Genomic DNA, 21,709 nt, shown 5'->3' on the forward strand with positions numbered 1-21,709 from the left:
CTTGCATTGACATTCACCTCTCCTTGAGCAGTTTTTCCCATTCTGCCAATAAATCCACTGCAGTGAGGAGGAATCTTGTTTAGGGTAAAGCCAGGAAGGTGAATGTGATCAAATTTTAATACAAATTGCTGAAGACTACATGGAAAAGCTCAACAGACTAGAAAAAATAGCTTTTACCTTTTTTTTACCAACCTCTAAATGTAAAATGTTGATTTAATTCAACTGGTAGAATTTACTGAAAAGCAAAAACAAGTCAAATAGTATCTCTTTTAGATTAACACGTAATAAATGTTAAGATCCTTGAGAACAGTGACTACATGGTACCAGTGAAGATTTTGTATTGTCACAGAATTTAACACATCCTAAGTGAACCTGTATATTGATCACATGCTCATTGAGCAAATTAAACAATAAATGAATGATGAATATTGACACTGTGTATTTATATCTTCCAGACTTGTAAGGCCTTCCTTCCTGCCATGCTTAAAGCTAACCACGGTCACTTAGTCTGTATTTCAAGTATAGCAGGAACAGCTGGTATCAGTAGATTGTTGGGTGAATACTTGACCTTGTGCCTTTGTATTCCCCAGTTTACAGCACACAGAAATTAGGACTCTTCCAAGGTACAGAGAACTCTTCCTGCACCGAGGGGAAATCTCTAGTACATTTGACTCTGTAATGTCAGAACTGCTTCCAATTTCCCAAATTTGGATTCCACATATAAGTGATATCATATGACATTTGTCTTTCTCTGTTTGGCACAGTCACTTCGTATGACCATCTCTAGGTCCATCTACATTGCTGCTCCACTCCTCTATTTAAAATGTCAGTGGTAATGGAAGATACCCTCTTCTCTTTAAAAAACAAAGAGAAGAAGGTGACAGTTGGCTCAGTAGTCGTCCTTGGTTAAGAGAACTTGAAATAGTTTTCATTTAGTTGTTGGGGGTATGTAGTGTGGAGATACAGGAGTAGAGTGGCCACAAAAATAACTTTAACAGTCATGCTTTGCCCCTAAAATAAGCCAGAGAAAGGGGAAGGGGGTTCAGTTTTTAAAGTAATTCCATAAATTAACTTGTCACATTCTATCACAAACAGCTTTTCACTCTGTTTCAGAATATTTTGCAAGCAAATTTGCAGCTTTTGGCTTTGCAGAGTCTCTCTACCTTGAGTTAAGACTACTACAAAAAAGTAAAATTAAAGTCATCATAGTTTGCCCATATTTTACCAACTCTGGAATATTTGATGGCTGTACAACCGAGAAAGTGAACTCTTAAACAGAAACTTCTGCTCTTATAATAATGTTCTAATATATGGCAATGATCATCTTTTCATTTTGAAGTTTTGAAATATGAAAAGCAAAACAAAAGAAATAAATTGAATGCCTAATTTAGTAAAAGAAAACATTCAATATGTATTAAAGAGTTTATTCAATTTAAGGATAATAATATGGTCATGAGCCTATGGTATTGTGAAAACATAAAACTAAATTGCTAATCAGAATATTACAATGCAACAGAAAAGTTGGTAGTGAGAAGTTATTAAAATATTTAGCATTGTAGTGTTCAGATCATTTCTTTTCTAAAAGCAATAGTGAAGTAAAAATCATCCAAAAGATAAAATATTTTGGAAAATTGATTAATATATGGAGGGAAGTTTAGGGGGATGATATTTTGATATAAAGTTTACATTTGGGAGAACAGCCAAATGAGGATGCAAATGAAATACAAAGGCTTTTACACCAAGGAACCACTCAGTAGAGTATATATAATACCATATTGCTCTAGAGTATAAACATGACCTAGGGCAAGTATAGTCATTATAGGTGCTAAAAAGGGGATTATATGAACAAATGCTATAAATCAGCTATGTTTGTAGGAAAGAGAGACAGCCAACAAAAAGCTTGTCTAAAAACCAGTGAGGGTATTTAGAGTCTAGCAAAACCATAAAATTAAATAGAAAGTGACAAAACAGGTGGTGGAGTTGACAGAATAGAGCAGGGGAAAAATCTCTCACAAAGAAATGTCTACTACGCAAGTCAAAATTAGCAAAGACAATCATTTAAAGTCTTTGGAGACTGACCAAATGGCATGCAACACATTGAGAAATATTTATTTGACAAAATCTACGGAAATTCAGGAAGAATACTGAGACGCCATGGCATTGGGGCTAGGGACTCCACCCACCCACGCACAGCTCTGCCTCGTAGAATAACTGTTTCACGGGTTTGCAACCAGTGGCAATTCCCGTGTCCCTCAGCCCCACCCCCCCACCCCCCCAGAGTGGAAGAACTCCTCTGGGTAGTTCACCTGGCAGCAGGTAAACACTGGAAGATCCCATTTTCCATGGAAGGCCTATATTGAAAGGATAGACTCAGTGAGACAGTGTTCGTTCCTCCAACCCCAACTCCCACTAGGTAAGAAAGATCTGGGGAGAGGCTCTTGGTGAAGAGAGCAACTCCTCTTTCCAGAACAGCTCTTTGTTGTCGGGTTGCTGCACCAGTCGTTTCAGCAGTCCTGTGGCAGAAGACCTGTTTTGGGGAGACATACCAGCCGGTAAACACTGGCAGATCCCAATCTCCCAGGATCTGGGCTGTGGAAGATCCACACAGGCTGGTAACAGCAGCAGGGTGGCAGCACTGCTTCCTGCTACTCCCCCAGGTCCTGTTTGATGAGGACAATTCAGGTGAGAAAGCCAGTGAAGAGTCAGTCTCTCATCACATCCAGCTCCCGCTTCATAACAGAGATTCCACCAGGCCAGGGTCATGGTAAGCAGCGAAGACTGGCATCTCTCTGCCTCTGCCATGGATCCTAACTTCAACTGGATAAGAGTGTAGATCAGAGCATCGTCCAAGAAAAAGTAGCACAACCCACCAGCAAATTAGAGCATAAGAGCTGGATGTGATACAAACAGAGGCAGGCCGGCTAGAGGCTTAAGAGGAAGAGGCAGTCAAAGATTGTCTGCTAAAACCACAGTTGTCCCTGACAGTCAGGAAGGCTGTATGTGTGCCCAGGGTGGAGCCCTTCAAGGAATAACATCAGAAGCTACACATTGCAGGAGAGGTAGACCTCACAGAACTAGTTCAGCCAGGTGACTGGATAAATAAACAGGCAAACAACAGTTGCTACAATATATCATCTAAAATATTTACTCTTTTATGAATTTTTCTTTTTTTTTAATAAATGTATTTATTTATTTATTGGCTGTGTTGGGTCTTCATTGCTGCACACGGGCTTTGTCTAGTTGTGGCAAGTGGGGGCTACTCTTCGTTGTGGTGCGCGGGCTACTCATTGCCGTGGCTTCTCTTGTTGCAGAGCACGGGCTCTAGGCATGTGGGCTTCAGTAGTTGTGGCACATGGGCTCAATAGTTGTGGTTCATGGGCTTTAAACCGCAGGCTCAATAGTTGTGGTGCACAGGCTTTGTTGCTCGGCGGCATGTGGGATTCTCCTGGACCAGGGATCACACCCATGTCCCCTGCATTGGCAGGCAGATTCTTAACCACTGCACCACCTAGTAAGTCCTAAAATATTTACTTTTTAATAAAAATGTATGATACACAAAGACACAGGAAAGTGTGACCCATAGATAAGAAAAAAATGTGGGCAATGGAAATTACCTTGAAACGAACCCAGATGTTGGACTTAGCAGACAAACTTCAAAGCAACTATTATAAGTACATTCAAAGATCTAAAGGAATCCATATTTTTATAGTGGAAAGAAAGTATGATGACAATGTTTCATCAAATAATAAATAAATAATGACTTTTTTAAAAGAAGCAAGTGTAAATTTGTGAATGGAAAAGAACGAATATAAATTTGGGAGTGGAAAAGAAAAGTAACTGAAAAGAAAGATCCACTAGAGCAGCTCAACAGTAGATTTGAGCTGGCAGAAAAAAAAATGAGTGAACTTGAAGACAGATGAACAGGGAATATACAAACAGGAGAAAAGAGAGAAAATAAAATGGAGAAAAATGAACAGAAAAATGACCCAAAAGTCAGATAAGTAGGAATTAACCAGGTAAAGAGCAAGTGGGAAGAGCATCTAGGTACCCTGCACACAGCCTTTGGAATCAGAAAGAACCTGAGAGAAGGCTGCTGTGTCTTAGCAGAGTGAGCAAAGTAGAGAGTAAAGTCAGATGAGGTTAGAAACCATACACACATTTTTCACCACAGAGGAACCATTGTTCACCATTTACCATCACATCACTGTTCATTATACTCTTCTACTTTTGTTTCTTTGAAATTCTTTATCGTAAATATTTTAAATAAAATAATGAATTAAAAATTCATAATAGCTGAAGGAATGGCCATAGAGAGAAAATGTATTATTGGGAATAAACTTCCAGAAAATTTGAAAGAAGTGCATCTACAAAAGAACTCTACACAGAAGAATTAAAAAGCTCTGAAATTAAGCAGTCGACAAAGCAGATAAGAAAGTATAGCTGGTTGGAAAGGACAGCGGTGAATGGCAGGAAGAGTTTCAAATGATAAAAGCAGAATGAGACCTTTCCATTTGCTAAGAAACTTTTTCTGACAATTTAACATAACATAAGTATCAAAAGCTAGAGGGTCAAGATCACAGAATAAATGTAACCAGCCAAGAGGAGGTGATATGGTAGCCAATGAAAACAGTGATATTAAACAGTGGTCCTTGTAAACTTAATTCATGAAAGATAAAAACAAAGTCTCTAGAAAAAGAAAGATGAATAATCCTAAATGGTAGAGTATGAAATGAACAATGCTGTGTCAATTATATTTTTTCCAGATTTATTGAGATATAATTGTCATATAAAATTGAGTTTAAGGTGTACAAATGTGTTGATATGATACACTTATATGTTGCAAAATGATTACCACCATAGCATTAGCTAACACCTCCACCTCATCACACAATTACCATTTCCTTTTTGTGGTGAGAATATTTAAGATCTACTCTCTTAGCTACATTCAAGTATATAACACAATACTGTTAGCTATGATCACCACGCTGTACTTTAGATCACCAGAACTTGTTAATATTATAACTGGAAGTTTGAACCCTTTGATCAATATCTCCCCATTTCCCCAACCTCCAGCTCTTGGTAATCACCACTCTACTCTCCGTCTCTATGAGTTTAGCTCTTTTAGATTCTACATACAAGTTACATCATACAGTATTTGTCTTTGATTATTTCACTCTTCATAAGGCCCTCAGGTTTCATCCAAGTTGTCACAATGGCAGAATTTCCTTCTTTCTTGTGGCTGAATAACGTTCCACACGGTGGAATATTATTTTCTTTACTCATTCATCCACCTGTGGACACTTAGGATGCTTCCATATCCTGGCTATTGTGAATAATGCTGCAATGAACATGGGAGTGCAGATATATCTACAAGATCCTGATGTCAGGTCCTTTGGATCTATACCCGGAAGTGGAATTGTTGGATCATATGGTAGCTCTATTTTTAATTTTTTGAGGGACTGCCATAAGGTTTTCTATAGTGGCTGCACCAATTACATCCCCACCAACAGTTCACCAGGATTCCCTTTGCTCCACATCCTCACCAGCATCTGTCATCACTTATCTTTTGGATGATGGCCGCTCCTACAGGTGTGAGCTGTTACCTCGTTGTGGTTTTGCTTTGCATTTCCCTCATGATTGAGCACTTTTTTCATGTACATGTTGGCCATTTGTATTTCTTCGTTGGAAAACTGTTTTTTAGTAAATGTTGGAACCCTTTAGGCTATAGTTCTAAGGAACTTTTAGGAGAAAAAATATAAAGACTAATTACCAACATTTAATTAAGGAAATCGATCAGCTTTCAATAATCAGATGAGATAAAGAGAATTTTTGAGGTGTGGTTCAGGTAATAAAGAAGCATGATATTAAGGTATAAAATGTCAAAGCAATGCCTAAGGGAGCTTTATTACATGCTCATCCCATTTCAACTCCAACTGATTTCACAACCATCTATACTTGGTCAATGTGGTAACAATAGTCTGCCTAAAATAAAGACACATTAGACATACTGAGGAAATTTTTCCTTTTAGTAAAACAATTTTGCAATTTCGCTTCTTAATAGTATACAATTACTTGATGTTTGAACTGAAAGAGAGAAAAGAAAAATACAAAAAAAAACCCACAAAAAATGAAAAACAACTCAAAGCAATTCCTTCCATAGGTCTAGACCGTCACACAGCAGAAAATCAATAAAGGCCAGGGGTGCACTCATTTCATTTCACATAGGAAATGAAATGTATTAGCACTGGTCCCAATATTGGTCATGAGAGAAAGCATGAGGCATTTCCTAACATTTACATTCTGTTTGCATATTTATAGACATATGTTAATAACTTGATATCTAAAATTTAATAATTAGTGCTCACGATGGCAGCAAAAAAAATACCACTCTGACAATACAACTTTTGGCAGTTTTTATTCCAGGTACCTCTTCTAGTGCCTATACTGGAGCAGGATATGCTGCTCCAGAAATTTTAAATGCTATTCTAGAGGAGCAAATTCACTTGATAATGCCTGAATTTTTGCATGTTGTGTTTCTCCTTAAAAAGTAAGTTAGGAGAAAATAAATAAAGACACACAAGCTTTAAATGACACATTAGACCATCTTGACTTAATTGATATTTAGAGGACATTCCATCCAAAAACGACAGACTACACTTTCTTCTCAAGTGCACATGGAACATTTTCCAGGATAGATCACATCTTGGGTCACAAATCAAACCTCAGCAAATTCAAGAAAATTGAAATCATATCAAGCATCTTCTCAGACCACAACGCCACAAGACTAGATATCAATTACAGGAAAAAAACTGCAAAAAATACAAACACATGGAGGCTAAACAATTCACTCTTAAACAACCAAGGAATCACTAAAGAAATCAAAGAGGAAATCAAAAAAATCTAGAAACAAATGACAATGAAAACACAACAACCCAAAACCTATGGGATGCAGCAAAAGCAGTTCTAAGAGGGAAGTTTATAGCAATACAGTCCTACCTTAAGAAACAAGAAAATGATCGAATAAACAACCTAACCTTACACCTAAAACAACTAGAGAAAGAAGAACAAAGGAACCCCAAAGTGAGCAGAAGGAAAGAAATCGTAAAGATCAGAGCAGAAATAAATGAAAAAGAAAGGAAAGAAACCATAAGAAAAATAAATAAAACTAAAAGCTGGTTCTTTGAGAAGATTAACAAAATTGATAAACCATTAGCCAGCCTCATCAAGAAAAAAAGGGAGAAGATGCAAATCAACAGAATTAGAAATGAAAAAGGAGAAGTCACAACGGACACCTCAGAAATACAAAAGATCATGAGAGACTACTACAAGCAACTATATGCCAATAAATTGGATAACCTGGAAGAAATGGATCCATTCTTAGAAAAATACAATCTTCCAAGACTGAACCAGGAAGAAATAGAAACCATGAACAGACCAATCACAAGTACGGAAATTGAGGCAGTGATTAAAAATCTCCCAACACACAAAAGCCCAGGACCAGATGGGTTCACGGGCGAATTCTATCAAACATTTCGAGAAGAGTTAACACCTATCCTTCTCAAACTCTTCCAAAATATTGCAGAAGGAGGAACACTCCCAAACTCATTCTACGAGGCTACCATCACCCTGATACCAAAACCAGGCAAAGATGTCACAAAAAAAGAAAACTACAGACCAATATCACTGATGAATATAGATGCAAAAATCCTCAACAAAATACTAGCTAACAGACTCCAACAGCACATTTAAAAAAATCATACACCATGATCAAGTGGGGTTTATCCCTGGGATGCAAGGATTCTTCAATATACGCAAATCAATCAACATGATACATCATATCAACAACTTGAAGGATAAAAACCATATGATCATCTCAATAGATGCAGAAAAAGCTTTTGACAAAGTTCAACATCCATTTATGATAAAAGCTCTCCAGAAAATGGGCATAGAAGGAAATTACCTCAACATAATAAAATCCATATATGACAAACCAAAAGCCAACATCATTCTCAATGGGGAAAAACTGGAAGAATTCCTTCTTAGAACAGGAACAAGACAAGGGTGTCCACTCTCACCACTATTATTCAACATAGTTTTGGAAGTTTTAGCCACAGCAATCAGAGAAGAAAAAGAAATAAAAGGAATCCAAATTGCAAAAGAAGAAGTAAAATTGTCACTCTTTGCAGATGACATGATATTATATATAGAAAACCCTAAAGACTCTACCAGAAAACTGCTAGCACTAATTGATGAGTTTAGTAAAGTAGCAGGATACAAAATTAATGCACAGAAATCTCTTGCATTCCTATACACGAACAACGGAAGAGCAGAAAGAGAAATTAAGGAAACTCTCCCATTCACCATTGCAACAAAAAGAATAAAATACCTAGGAATAAACCTGCCTAAGGAGGCAAAAGATCTGTATGCAGAAAACTTTAAGACATTGCTGAAAGAAATCAAAGACGACACAAACAGATCGAGAGACATACCATGTTCCTGGATTGGAAGAATCAACATCATGAAAATGACTGTACTACCCAAAGCAATTTACAGATTCAATGCAATCCCGATCAAATTACCAATGGCATTTTTCACAGAACTAGAGCAAGAAATCTTACGATTTGTATGGAAACGCAAAAGACCCCGAATAGCCAAAGCAATCTTGAGAAGGAAAAATGGAGTTGGTGGAATCAGGCTTCCTGACTTCAAACTATACTACAAGGCCATAGTGATCAAGACAGTATGGTACTGGCACAAAAATAGAAAAGAAGATCAATGGAATAGAATAGAGAACTCAGAAGTAAGCCCAAACACATATGGGCACCTTATCTTTGACAAAGGAGGCACGAGTATACAATGGAAAAAAGATAGCCTCTTCAATAAGTGGTGCTGGGAAAATTGGACAGCAACATGTAAAAGAATGAAATCAGAACAATTCCTAACACCATACACAAAAATAAACTCCAAATGGATTAAAGACCTACATGTAAGGCCAGACACTATAAAACTCCTAGAGGAAAACATAGGCAGAATACTCTATGACATACATCAAAGCAAGATCCTTTTTGACCCACCTCCTAGAATCATGGAAATAAAATCAAGAATAAACAAATGGGACCTCATGAAACTTAAAAGCTTTTGCACAGCAAAAGAAACCATAAACAAGACTAAAAGGCAACCCTCAGAATGGGAAAAAATAGTTGCCTATGAAACAACGGACAAAGGATTAACCTCCAAAATATACAAGCAGCTCATGAAGCTTAATACCAAAAAAGCAATAACCCAATCCACAAATGGGCAGAAGACCTAAATAGACATTTCTCCAAAGAAGACATACAGATGGCCAACAAACACATGAAAAGATGCTCCACATCACGAATCATCAGAGAAATGCAAGTCAAAGCCACAATGAGGTATCACCTCACACCAATCAGAATGGCCATCATCACAAAGTCTGGAAACAACAAATGCTGGAGAGGGTGTGGAGAAAAGGGAACTCTCCTGCACTGTTGGTGGGACTGTAAGTTGGTACAGCCACTATGGAAAACAATTTGGAGGTTCCTTAAAAAACTACAAATAGAACTACCATCTGATCCAGTAATCCCACTCCTGGGCATATACCCAAAGAAAACCATAATCCCAAAAGAAACTTGTACCATAATGTTTATTGCAGCACTATTTACGATAGCCAGGACATGGAAGCAACCTAAATGCCCATCAACAAATGAATGGATACAGAAGATGTGGCATATATATACAATGGAATATTACTCAGCTATAAAAAGGGATGAGATGGAGCTATATGTAATGAGGTGGATAGAACTACAATCTGTCATACAGAGTGAAGTAAGTCAGAAAGAGAAGGACAAATATTGTATGCTAACTCACATATACGGAATCTAAAAATGGTACTGATGAACTCAGTGACAAGAACAAGGAAGCAGATACAGAGAATGGACTGGAGAACTCGAGGTATGGGAGGGGGTGGGGGGTGAAGGGGAAACTGAGACGAAGCGAGAGAGTAGCACAGACATATATATACTACCAATTGTAAAATAGTCAGTGGGAAGTTGTTGTATAACAAAGGGAGCCCAACTCGAGGATGGAAGATGCCTTAGAGGACTGGGGTGGGGAGGGTGGGGGGGACTCAAGGTGGGGGGAGTCAAGGAAGGGAGGGAATACGGGGATATGTGTATAAAAACAGATGATTGAACCTGGTGTACCCCCAAAAAAATAAAAAAAATAAAAAATAAATAAAAAATAAAAATGGTACTGATGAACTCAGTGACAAGAACAAGGATGCAGATGCAGAGAATGGACTGGAGAACTCGAGGTATGGGAGGGGGTGGGGGGTGAAGGGGAAACTGAGACGAAGCGAGAGAGTAGCAAAGACATATATATACTACCAACTGTAAAATAATCAGTGGGAAGTTGTTGTATAACAAAGGGAGCCCAACTCGAGGATGGAAGATGCCTTAGAGGACTGGGGTGGGGAGGGTGGGGGGGACTCGAGGCGGGGGGAGTCAAGGAAGGGAGGGAATACGGGGATATGTGTATAAAAACAGATGATTGAACCTGGTGTACCCCCAAAAAAATTTAAAAAAATTAAAAAAAAAAAAAAAGTAAGTTAGGGACTTCCTAGGTGGCGCAGTGGGTAAGAATCTGCCTGCCAATGCAGGGGACATGGGTTCGATCCCTGCCCCAGGAAGATACCACATGTCGCGGAGCAACTAAGCCCGTGCGCCACAACTATTGAGCCTGTGCTATAGAGCCCGTGAGCCACAACTATTGAGCCCATGTGCCACAACTACTGAAGCCCATGTGCCTAGAGCCTGTGCTCTGCAACAAGAGAGGCCACTGCAATGAGAAGCCCGCGCACCACAAAATAAAGAGTAGCCCCCACTCACTGCAACTAGAGAAAGCCTGTGTACAGCAACGAAGACCCAACACAGCCAATAAAATAAAATAAACAAACAAATAAATTTATTAAAAAAAAGTAAGTTAATAATGACTTCTCTATCATTTTGGTTACTTTTTGTTTTTGTTTTTGTTTTTGGCACACGGGCTTAGTTGCTCCGCAACATGTGGGATCTTCCTGGAGCTAGGATCGAACCCGTGACCTCTGCATTGGCAGGCGGATTCTTAACCACTGCGCCACCTAGGAAGCCCTGGTTACTTGTTTGTTTTTAATTTTTGGCTGCATTGGGTCTTCGTTGCTGCACGCGGGCTTTTTCTAGTTGTGGTGAGGGGGGCTACTCTTCATTGCGATACCTGGGCTTCTCATTGTGGTGGCTTCTGTTGTTGTGGAGCACGGGTTCTAGGCACACGGGCTCAGTAGTTGTGTCAAGTGGGCTCACTTGTTGTGCCTCGAGGGCTCTAGGGCACAGGCTCAGTAGTTGTGGCACACGGGCTCAGTTGCTCTGCATCACATGGGATCTTCCTGGCCCAGGGCTGAAACCCATGTCTCCTGCTTTGGCAGGCGGATTCTTAACCACTGAGCCACCAGGGAAGTCCCTCATTTTGGTTATTTGTGAACAAATTGTCTCATCATTGCTATGTCTTTTGCAAGAAAGCAACCTCATATCTTTTTTAGTGATAAAGGAAAAGTAATATTTAAATTGTGCAAGGGCAATTTTTTAGACTATTTCCAGCTGTGCTTGGATACTCCAGACACTAAAAAAATTTAGAAACTATTGGGTCTTACAGAGTACAAATTATTAACCTCAAGTGAAACAAATAGAACGCCAGTTTTTTGGGGTGCTTTTGTTTCTGTTTTTGTTTCTTTTGGTGAATTCTCTTAGTTCAGTTAATGTAAAATTCTATTTTGAAAACAAAGGACAAATAAACCTGAGTGCATTGCTGGAAAACTATTAAGGAATTTTGGCAAGTTCCTCACTTTCTTTAGTGAAAGAGCACCTGCAACTTCACACTAAGAGTCCTGGAGTCTTTGTGGGTGGATTCAGGCCAGGCCCAGGGTCTTCTCTGGAATAACGTCTAACACTCATCAGGAGCCCGTATGTGCCCAACTCTGCGTGACAGCCTTGCACGCATTTTATCACACTTAGGGAATGTAAGGCTTCAAGAGAATAAGTCATTTTTGCAGGGTTAAACAGCTAATAAATGCTGGAACAAAGTTTTAATCTGATTACAGATCTTAAGCTCATCTGGATATATTCCTCCCCTGCTATAAGTTACTAGCAGAGTGGAAAACACAACCAGTGATTTGCTATTATAAAATTATGTTATTAATAAATGTAGGACTTTCTTTACTATTTATACCTTCTTCAACATACTTTTGCGACCTGAGGGTTTATTCACACTTTCACTGAACATGTAGGCACATAGGAAGCTCTAAGAAGCCACCTCCTCTTCATCCTGCCTGAAGATGGCTGGGCTGCTGGGCTGGGTCAAAGTCCCTGATGTTGCAGACATCTGTCCCTGACTTTTGTAGCACCCACCACACCTGCGGTTTGCTTGTGTGACATCTGTCCTCCATGCAGGATTGCACAAACTCCCCGAGGACAGGACACAGTTTCTTGCTCCATGCTCCAGGCTTAGTCCCTAACACAGAATAAGCACACAATAAATAATCACTAGGTTGTTTTGAGCTGAGCAGAACTGAGCTGATCTAAGCAGAACTCAGCTGAAGGCACACTTCCTCTGTCTTCAAGGAACTAAAGCACCACCTCGGGTATACACTGGCATCACTTAAAACTATTGATGTCTGGGCCCTACTCCCTGCCCCCTCCCGAGGAATTGTGCTTTAATGGGTCTGGTTTTCTTTCTAGTTTTGCTACCATGTGTGCGTTTAGTAAATCAGGATATGCACAGTCTTACCACAGAACTCGGTGAGTTAACATACGAAGGGACTTCCCTGGGGCGGGGGGCGGGGGGTGGGGGGGTCCAATGGTTAAGACTTTACCTTCCAGTGCGTGGTGTACAGGTTCGGTCCCTGGTCGGGGAGCTGAGATTCCACATGCCTGGTGGCCAAAAAACCAAAACATAAAAGAGAAGCAATATTGCAACAAATTCAGTAAAGACTTTAAAGATGGTCCACATCAAACGCAAACAAACAGAACAATGACAACCAAAAAAACACGCGGATAGGCTGTGGCCTGAGCATCTGGACTGCAGAGGCTCCCTGGCTGTGGCGCTGCGCTCAGCGCTGGCGCCGCAGTGCCTCTCGCTCAGCCTGCTCATCAGCGACACGTGCACACTGTGCATCCCGGCAACTCGCACATGGCGTGATTGGAAGTAATCTTTACAAAGATGTCTCTTGTTTGCTCATTTGTTTTGGGGGTTTTTTTTGGCCACACTGTGGGGCTTGTGGGATCTTAGTTCCTCCACCAGGGATCGAACCCGTGCCCCGTGCAGTGGAAGGGCAGAGTCCTAACCACTGGGCCGCCAGGGAATTCCCTAAAGATGTCTCTGACTCCTTTTAAAGGATTCTGATTTTTTTTTCCTCTGCTTTTCTCTAGAATAATATCTCCAAACATGATCATCGCCCTGACTGAGCACCTTGGAATAGACATGACCACGGCTTTGTTGATAGGTCAAAAGAAAGCTGATGAAGTTCAGACTGAAACCGAGAGGAAACAGCTGTAGCTGAAGCCTCAGATGTGGTAATAAAATAAAGTGCTGTGAGGATAGGCCATTTGGAACTCTTCCTCATGCCTGCAGCACTGCAGTCTACCAAGGGTGACTGAAGCTTTCAGAAGTGCCAGCCTAATTCCCAGGACATGGTTCACACACTGATAATTTCCCTAGGCATTCAAATTAAATGTTTGACAGTTTTCCCTATCACTTTTTAGTTTGGTAAATAAGGATGTTGCAGCCATTCCAATGAACTCAGAGAATATAATGTATTAACAGAAACATATTAATGCAAATTAACCATAATTTACTTTTTAAATACACAGTATGTGATACTTTTAGAAAGGTAGTAATTATAAATAATGACCTTGTAAATCAGGGCTTTAGGTGGATAACTTTTCAACATTAGACATAAAGAAATATTTTAGTTTTGCAATTAAGAAAAATAATACTTTTCTATTTGCCTATTAATTCCTACTGAGGTTGGAAGACCATATCAAGGTCCGCAGGGAGATGGAATCTGCTTATTCAATAAAATAAGTCCACAACTAATTACATTTGTTTGTATCTGAACATGCCAAAAATTCCTAACTTCTTTATTCCGTAAGAAAAAAATACACATTAGATTATGTACTGCTGGTTTGAGGAGGAGATTTATTTTCATAATCAGTCAAAAAAATAGCCTTGACTCTGATGGATCTGTTTACATGATATGAGCCACCCCCCTTAAAAAAGGTATATACTCATTCAAATGTGCACATCACCTGCCAGCCTTCAGCAAACCTTCCTAAATGACTCTCTGAGTTTGGAAATGTTCTTGAGCTGAGCCACAGGACAGCAACCTAGCTTTGCCTCTAACAGGTCAGGAGCTAGTGAGTAACGGTAAAACCAACAAAAGAAATATCAAGTAAAGTATATATTTGTTAACCAAAAAGTAAGCACTCAATATATAAGACCTATCCCATTATTTGGGACATAATATTTCTACATTCATGCAAAGTAAGTTTAAGTTACGAAGAACAAACGAGAAAATTCTTTGAACTAAAGGGGATAAAAATTCCAAAAATGCAATAATCTTCAGGAAATGGGTTCTCTTTTAACAGTTTTGTAGGTAACGCCTTTGTAAAATTTTGACATCTCTCTGCCTTCTTAAACTAAGTATTCAAAGAACTATTTAAATTTTTCTTAAGTTTCCATAAGTTTCCATAAATTTTCCTTAATTCCTTTAAGGAACAGTAATATATTTCTGTCTACCTGGGTGGACCCTCAGTAGTGGCTTCTGAACGGCCATTTATCTCTAAAGAAACTGATCCGCACCCCCTCACTGTGTCACCTTCCACTTCACTCAGCCAAGAGGGGTCCTGCTACTTCTAATTCGAGCCCTTCTTATTCTCAGTCGTCAGGCTAAGGAGGGTCTTTTATGCATTCAGTTGTTCATTTATTCCACCCGTATTTCCTGAGGACCTACTAGGGGTGGCACTAGAAACACAGTGGCAAATGAGACAGTAAGGTATAAGATCTTCCTGACAACTTTCAGGCACGCAGGGGCTGCAGTTTGGTTTGGTTTTGCCTATTTCCTAGTTAATAACATTGGAAGTCTGGCTTCCCATCTCCTAGGTTTACTGTGTTTAGAAACTGCATAGTCTGTTTCTCTGTTGTCTTTCGTTTGTATTGTGGGTAAAAGGTTAACCCACCTTTTATTTTTCTTCAAGAGAATGTTCCCTTAGGTTGACATCCTAGCTCTGTTCCTCTGGTAACCTGGTAAGAGTCAAATGTCAAATATGTTTCTAAGCAACGTTGCTTGTGATGAAAAGGACCACTGATTGGTAGCTAGCTTCAGGCTGAGAAGAGCTATGAATGAATTCTAAGGACCTGATGGGGAAGGACGTCACAGTTGGGACTGAGTAGGAGATACTGGTAACCAGGATAAATTGGAGGCTGGGCCCATGGAGTTGTGAGCCTTCCGGGACGTGAGGCCTTTAAGCCTCGGCAGGTCCTGGACTTGCCCTGTGTGCGTCTCCCTGCACTGCAGCTGGCAGCTGGCGCCTGAGAAGTTTCCTGATGTCTGTGCCCAGTGCTCCCTGGTCTGAGGAAGTGCCACCCCTCCCCAGCTCCTCCTCTCGCCTTGGAGCAGACACCTGTCCCTTGAGTCTGCCTGTGGAGTTGAACCTAAAAGAGACTCCCTGGCGGGCACTGCACTTTCCCTTCCTATTTCAGTATCTTTGAAATTTGAGAATATATAACAGCTGTCCATGTACCTCTGCTCCAAATTTTCACATATAGCAATGAAATCTGTCCAGTAGAAGCAACAAAACTGAATTACTGTGTCCGAAATTTGGTCATGTCTATTAGCTCTTTCCACCGAGTTCTCAAAAACCCCAGTTACCCTAGTACTTTACATGTGAAGAACCCCCCTCACCCATTCCTTGTACTTAAAACACTTCATGGGCGTGTTTTGAGAGGTGAAGATTCATTTGGGTATGTCAGTGTGGGAAAAGGAGGATTTATTTTTGCAACAGAATAATATTATAGTTGACAGTGACTCACCCTACAAAAGTTCCTAATCCAATGCAATAAAAAATAGTCAAAATGTTAAAAATTAAAATATGTGCAAAGAATATTTAAGAATGAATTAGCCATTGTTAATTGAGATGCTTGAAAAAAATATTACAGGCTGAAGAGACAGGAGAAGTTTGTGATGGCTCTGAAACAGATGACTAGAAACTTCAAGGATTTGGAAAATGACAGCAGTTTCTTATGCGTAAGTTCATTTTTTATAGTAGCCATTTCTTCTCCTTGATACTGGAAAGGAGGCAGACTTTGGCTTAACAAAAGAATGAATTTTCTAATAATAACAGCTGCTGGAGATAAAAATGACTTTAGCTTGACTTTTGAAAAGCGGAGTTTCCCATTTCTGAAAACCAAAGGCGGTGAATGAATAAATTATCTGGATGCCTTCCAATCCTGAAAATCTCTATTTAGGGATCATTCCTGTAATAAATCTTTATTGAGAACCTAAGTGCAAAACAATAATTTGTGAAATTATTGAACATACTTTTGACTCACTATCAAGACTCAGTAATAAAAAAGGAAAATAGGAGAATCCGAGGGTAATTTTGCAAAATTTGGAAAAAAAAACAAAGGTAAGTGAAACAAAAAAGAAAACAGAGACTATCTTTTCTTAGAAGAGAAGGTCATCTTAGGATGAACCGTGCTTCAGCTGGAAGGAGTTTCAGAAACGTCTTGGAATGACGAATAAGCCCTCCCTGAACCAAGAGGCAGGAAGGAGCTGCAGGTTCTATTCTGGTGCTCAGGTGGGAGAGTTCAGATTTGTGCGGCTGCCTCAGGAACAGGCTGTGAGGACTAAGTCCAAGCCAGCCTTCCACCTGGGGTCCTGGCGCTGCCCCCACTGCCATCACCTGATGGGACTGCCTGCTGTCAGCCTCTGTCCACACACCAGCAGGTCAGTTTCCTCCTCCGTTTCTGCTGAGCCAGGGTCCAGGGTCATTTGTGCCCTGCTGCCCTCTCTCCCTCTCCCTCCCATGTGCCCTGGAACCCCCTCCTCAGGAACAGCCACATTTCAGCAGAGGCCAGGCTGGGCTCCCCACTCACGAGGAGCAGCCAGTGGCTGGGGGCAGAGAGAGGATGAAGGATATCCCCACAGGGCAGGAGAGAAGTCGGGTTTGGCAGCTGCTGGTCCTCACGGGGGCGGGAGTTGCTCCCACTCTGGAAAAGAGGTGCTCCCACTTAGAAAACCTAAAAAGGGTGCTTCTGCGGGTCTTACTGCTGTCATTTTTCAAGCTGTAAAGATAAGATTGCAGCAGCAGATGTGCAAAACCTATGATTATGAACTTGATAATACGGAAGCTGTGTGTGAACAAATCTCTTGAAGAACATGTGAATCTACTGATAAAATGATAAAATGGTAACTGTAAAAGCAATGAAAAAGGCAATACACAAACGTTAGAGAAAGAAAAACTGGCGTATGTCAATGGTCTTCAAACTTGTTTGAATAACCCCTAAAACTTTTTAAATTATATATCCCTAGGCGTGGCCGAGATTGCAGAGTAGTAAGACCCTGAGCTCACCTCCACCCACAGGCAGACCAAAGTTACAACTATTTACAGAGCAACCAACATGAGAATAAGCTGAAGACTAGCAGAAAAGATCTACCACTAAAGATATAAAGAAGGAAGCACCAGGAGATGTATGGGAGGGGCAGGGACACGGTATAGTCAAGATCCACGGGAAAGAGGATAATCTCCCCAAGGAGCGAGGGGTCTGTGCCCTGCAGCAGGCTCCCCAGCCCGGGGGTCCTACTCCAAGAAGATGAGCCCCCAGAATGTTTGTCTTTGAAAGCCAGCAGGGCTCACTCCTGGGAGAGCCAAAGGACTTGGGAAATAGAGATTCCATTCTTAAAAGCGGACATAAAATCTCACATGCTCCGGGACCCAGGGCAGAAGCAGTCATTTGACAGGAGCCTGAGTCAGACCCACTTGCTGATCTTGAAGACCCGCCTGGAGAGGCAGGAGGTAATTGCAACTCACCCTGGGGACACAGACGCTGGCCACAGCCATTCGGGGGAGCTCGTTCTACCACAAGGACACTGAAGCTCCCTCTGGTTTACTAGTGCCGGGACCAGTCCCACGTGCCAGCGGGTTGACACCAGCTCCAGGACCCTTGGGCCCCACAGCCAGAGACCCCAGAATCTGGCCTCACCCATCGGGGGGTGGGCATCAGGCCCAGGACCACAGTGGCTCTGCAGCCACCCATGTCAGGGCCCAGCCCACCCAACAGCAGGCTGACACTAGTTCCAGGACCCCCTGCCCCACAGCCAGTCATTCTGGGACCTGGCTTCGCCCACCAATGGGCCAGCACTAGCCCCCTGGGGCCCCGCAGGGCTCCTCGGCCAGCTACCTTGTGACTCAGCCCCACCCACCAGGGGGCCAGCAGCCTCCACATTCGTCATGGCCTGGCAACTAGCCAGACCAACTCCAGCATGCTCACCGCAGTCACCTGCCACAACAGAAGGACCCGTGCAGCCCATACAGAGGGCACCCCTAGAACATACAGCCCTGGTGACCAGAGGGCAGTGCACTGCTGGGCCCACAGGATGCCTCCTACATAAAGCCACTTCTCCAAGTTCAGGAAATGGAACCAACTCATCAGATGCAGAGAAATCAATTACAGAGAAAAAAACTGAAAAAACACAAACACGTGCAGCTAAACAATAGCTACTGTATACCCAATGGGTCACTGAAGAAATCAAAGAGAAAATCTAAAAGTATTCCTACATTTTAAAAATTGTAAATGTGACCAAAAAAGATGCAATTTCCTGTGTACTATATATTTTATGAACTTTAAGAATATTTTTCATCATAACCTTGAAGCTGTATGCTGAGCTGTCTCAATTGATAGAGAATGTCTGCCCTATGAAGGACAGAGCCAGTGCTTCATGTCAAACTAATGAGCCAAAGCAAAGTTACATTCACGTACTATTAGAAAAAAATCTGACCTTGATTTGAAAATGAGAGTGTTAGCTCACATTCCTGCTTGAAAAGCTATTCTAGCACTGAGGGCTTCCCTCGTGGCTCAGTGGTTTAAGAATCCGCCTGCCAATGCAGGGGACATGGGTTTGAGCCCTGGTCTGGGAAGATCCCACATGGCTGGAGAGCAACTAAGCCTGTGAGCCACAACTACTGAGTCCACGTGCCACAACTGCTGAAGCCCATGTGCCTAGAGCCTGTGCTCTCGAAGGGAAGCCACTGCAATGAGAAGCCCACGCACTATGACAAAGAGTAGCCCCTGCTCACCACAGCTAGAGAAAGCCTGTGCACAGCAATGAAGACCCAACACAGCCAAAAGATAAAATAAATTTATTTAAAAAAATAAAAATAAAAAATAAATACATAAATTCTAGCACTGAGATAGAGGAGAAAGCCTTGTCATGAGTTGACCACGTGGATGAAAAGGCACTGCCCCCTTCAGTGCTGTGCCAGCTTTCCTTCGACCTCGTGCATCTCTTCCTCAGGAGCTGTGCATTCTAGAATTATCCAGTTGTTACCCAGGAGGGGTTTGCATCCCAGGGCAAAACATGAGTAACATTCAGAAAGGGTGAGAAGTGCCCCCACTTTTTGTACCCCAGGACCAGCGTGATGATAAGGGAAAGTGAGAAAGGAGAACCAGCAGAGCACAGGCGAGTCTGGGGCACATCACTTTAGGAACAAGCACGTGTGGAGTTTAAGATCTGGAAATTAATTCCCTTAAAATCAGCCCACTCTGCATCGTACCTCCTTGAAGTCTTCACATACACCCAGCTGGAGGACTCCTGGAATATGCTAAATATTATTTCAAACCCCCAAAAAAAAGAGTTTTAAGGATGAGTGTGATGACTTCCATTTCTGGTTATATGAGGAACTAGATGTCCAGAGAAAGCCTTCCAATACGCATCTAAGTATTCTGGATAAAATTTTTTTAATCTTCTACAACAATTGGTAGAAATGTTTTGAAAAGGATAGATGAGGATGAGAATAGTGAAAATCCTGAGAGTTAAGCCTCTCTTGTGCTGGTGTTTGTCAGGAGGAGGGGAGGGGGGTGTACCTGGGTCCCCTAGGTGCTCGTACAGTGCGGAGAAAAGACAAAAACATGAGGCCTGTGAAAGTCAGGAGGATGGACTGGGAAACGTCCACATGAATCCAGAATCCTAGAAAGGATACACTGTTAGAGTGTTGGGCTGGGGAGGGAGTTCCCCCTAGAGAACAGCCCTAGAGAGACAGTGCAGCTGGGTTATCCCCTACAATACATCTAAGCCAAACTCTTGATTCAAAATGCTCCCAACAACTTATCAGGGTGATGGGATGCACCCCAATAATGCACAACTGCACAACTATGTAAATACACTAAATCAACTAAATTTGCATATGTAAATTATTATGTAAATTACTAAACCCCAACCTGTACGCTTAAAATGAGTGAATTTTATAGCCTGTAAATTACACATCAATAAAGCTTTACAGGGCTGGGGTGGGAGGCAGATGGCCTGTCTTTCTCCCTATCTGATCATGTATCTATAGCCAATACAGGCAGCTAATGCCCTTCCGTGGCAGTGTTTCCTGACCAAAGACAGAATCAAAAGGGAAAAGAAATCCAAGAAGAGAAAGGCAAGAGGAAGAGGAGAAAACTTAACCCGTGTCGTGAGATGCTGGCTGTGTCTGAACTGTCTTCCAACATGAGTCAAGTAACCTTGGCACAACAAACCAGGTCAGACCTACAAAAATTCACCACCACGTCACGCACACTCAGATTACACCGGAAAAAAAAAGTTGAGGTGATAATGATATTGGGATAAATAGAGGCGCAAAAACAACCCATGCTTTTGTCTTTTTCTGTGAGAAGTGGAATTAGGAGTGGGTGACCAGCCCCCTGAGAAATACAGCACACAGGGAATTGCAGCCTTGTGTCCTGTCCTATCACTGTCTTCCCTGAGCCTTAGCTCTCTGAAACTTCTGAGTTTCTGTGGTATACGGTTACTCTCCGCAACCAGGTGTCAGCACAACCGTCCCTTGCCTCCTTCAACTCTTGGATTACTTGTTCATGTGTATTGTTCTTCCTACTCACTCAGGTGAGTCAAATGTACTTGTCTCCTACTTCCGTCCCAGATAATAGTGCTTTCCTCTCGCCATGGAACAAACAAATCTATTTGTAAGCTAATTTTGTTCTTCTCTGAGAATTTTATAATCTCCTTCTAACCAAATCCAAACAGTATCCCAAAATAATACATTTTGGTAGAACAAATATATTTTGAATGTGTCACCTGTTGACTAGACTTCTCCCACTATTTTGCAAAACAATCCCCAAAGGCAATCTGGTCTTTTTTTTTTCCTGGAGATTTGGAATTAAAATGTTTATTTTTTAAATTAAAGTATAGTTGATTTACAATGTGTTGACAATCTGTTCTTTTTTTTTTTTTTTTGTCTAGAATTTTTTTAATGTCTGGATTATTAATAATTATATCTATATTTTTTTTGGGGGGGGTACACCAGGTTCAATCATCTGTTTTTATACACATATCCCCGTATTCCCTCCCTTCCTTGACTCCCCCCACCTCGAGTCCCCC

General features: G+C 41.2%; 1 protein-coding gene across 1 annotated transcript in view; it reads left to right on the forward strand.

Moving 5' to 3' along the window:
- The window catches only part of LOC130854288 (short-chain dehydrogenase/reductase family 16C member 6-like), a gene marked incomplete at its 5' end in the record, with an annotated part of 32,393 nt that extends 18,788 nt beyond the window's left edge, over positions 1-13,605 (forward strand). Inside the window, 5 exon segments of the mRNA XM_057736996.1 lie at positions 456-555; positions 1,114-1,262; positions 6,424-6,451; positions 6,454-6,547; positions 13,479-13,605. Of these exon segments, the coding sequence (XP_057592979.1) occupies positions 456-555; positions 1,114-1,262; positions 6,424-6,451; positions 6,454-6,547; positions 13,479-13,605 (498 nt within the window).
- Between the last annotated feature and the right edge of the window lie 8,104 nt (positions 13,606-21,709).

Source organism: Hippopotamus amphibius, chromosome 5, assembly GCF_030028045.1.
Source record: "Hippopotamus amphibius kiboko isolate mHipAmp2 chromosome 5, mHipAmp2.hap2, whole genome shotgun sequence".
Lineage (NCBI taxonomy): Eukaryota > Metazoa > Chordata > Mammalia > Artiodactyla > Hippopotamidae > Hippopotamus > Hippopotamus amphibius.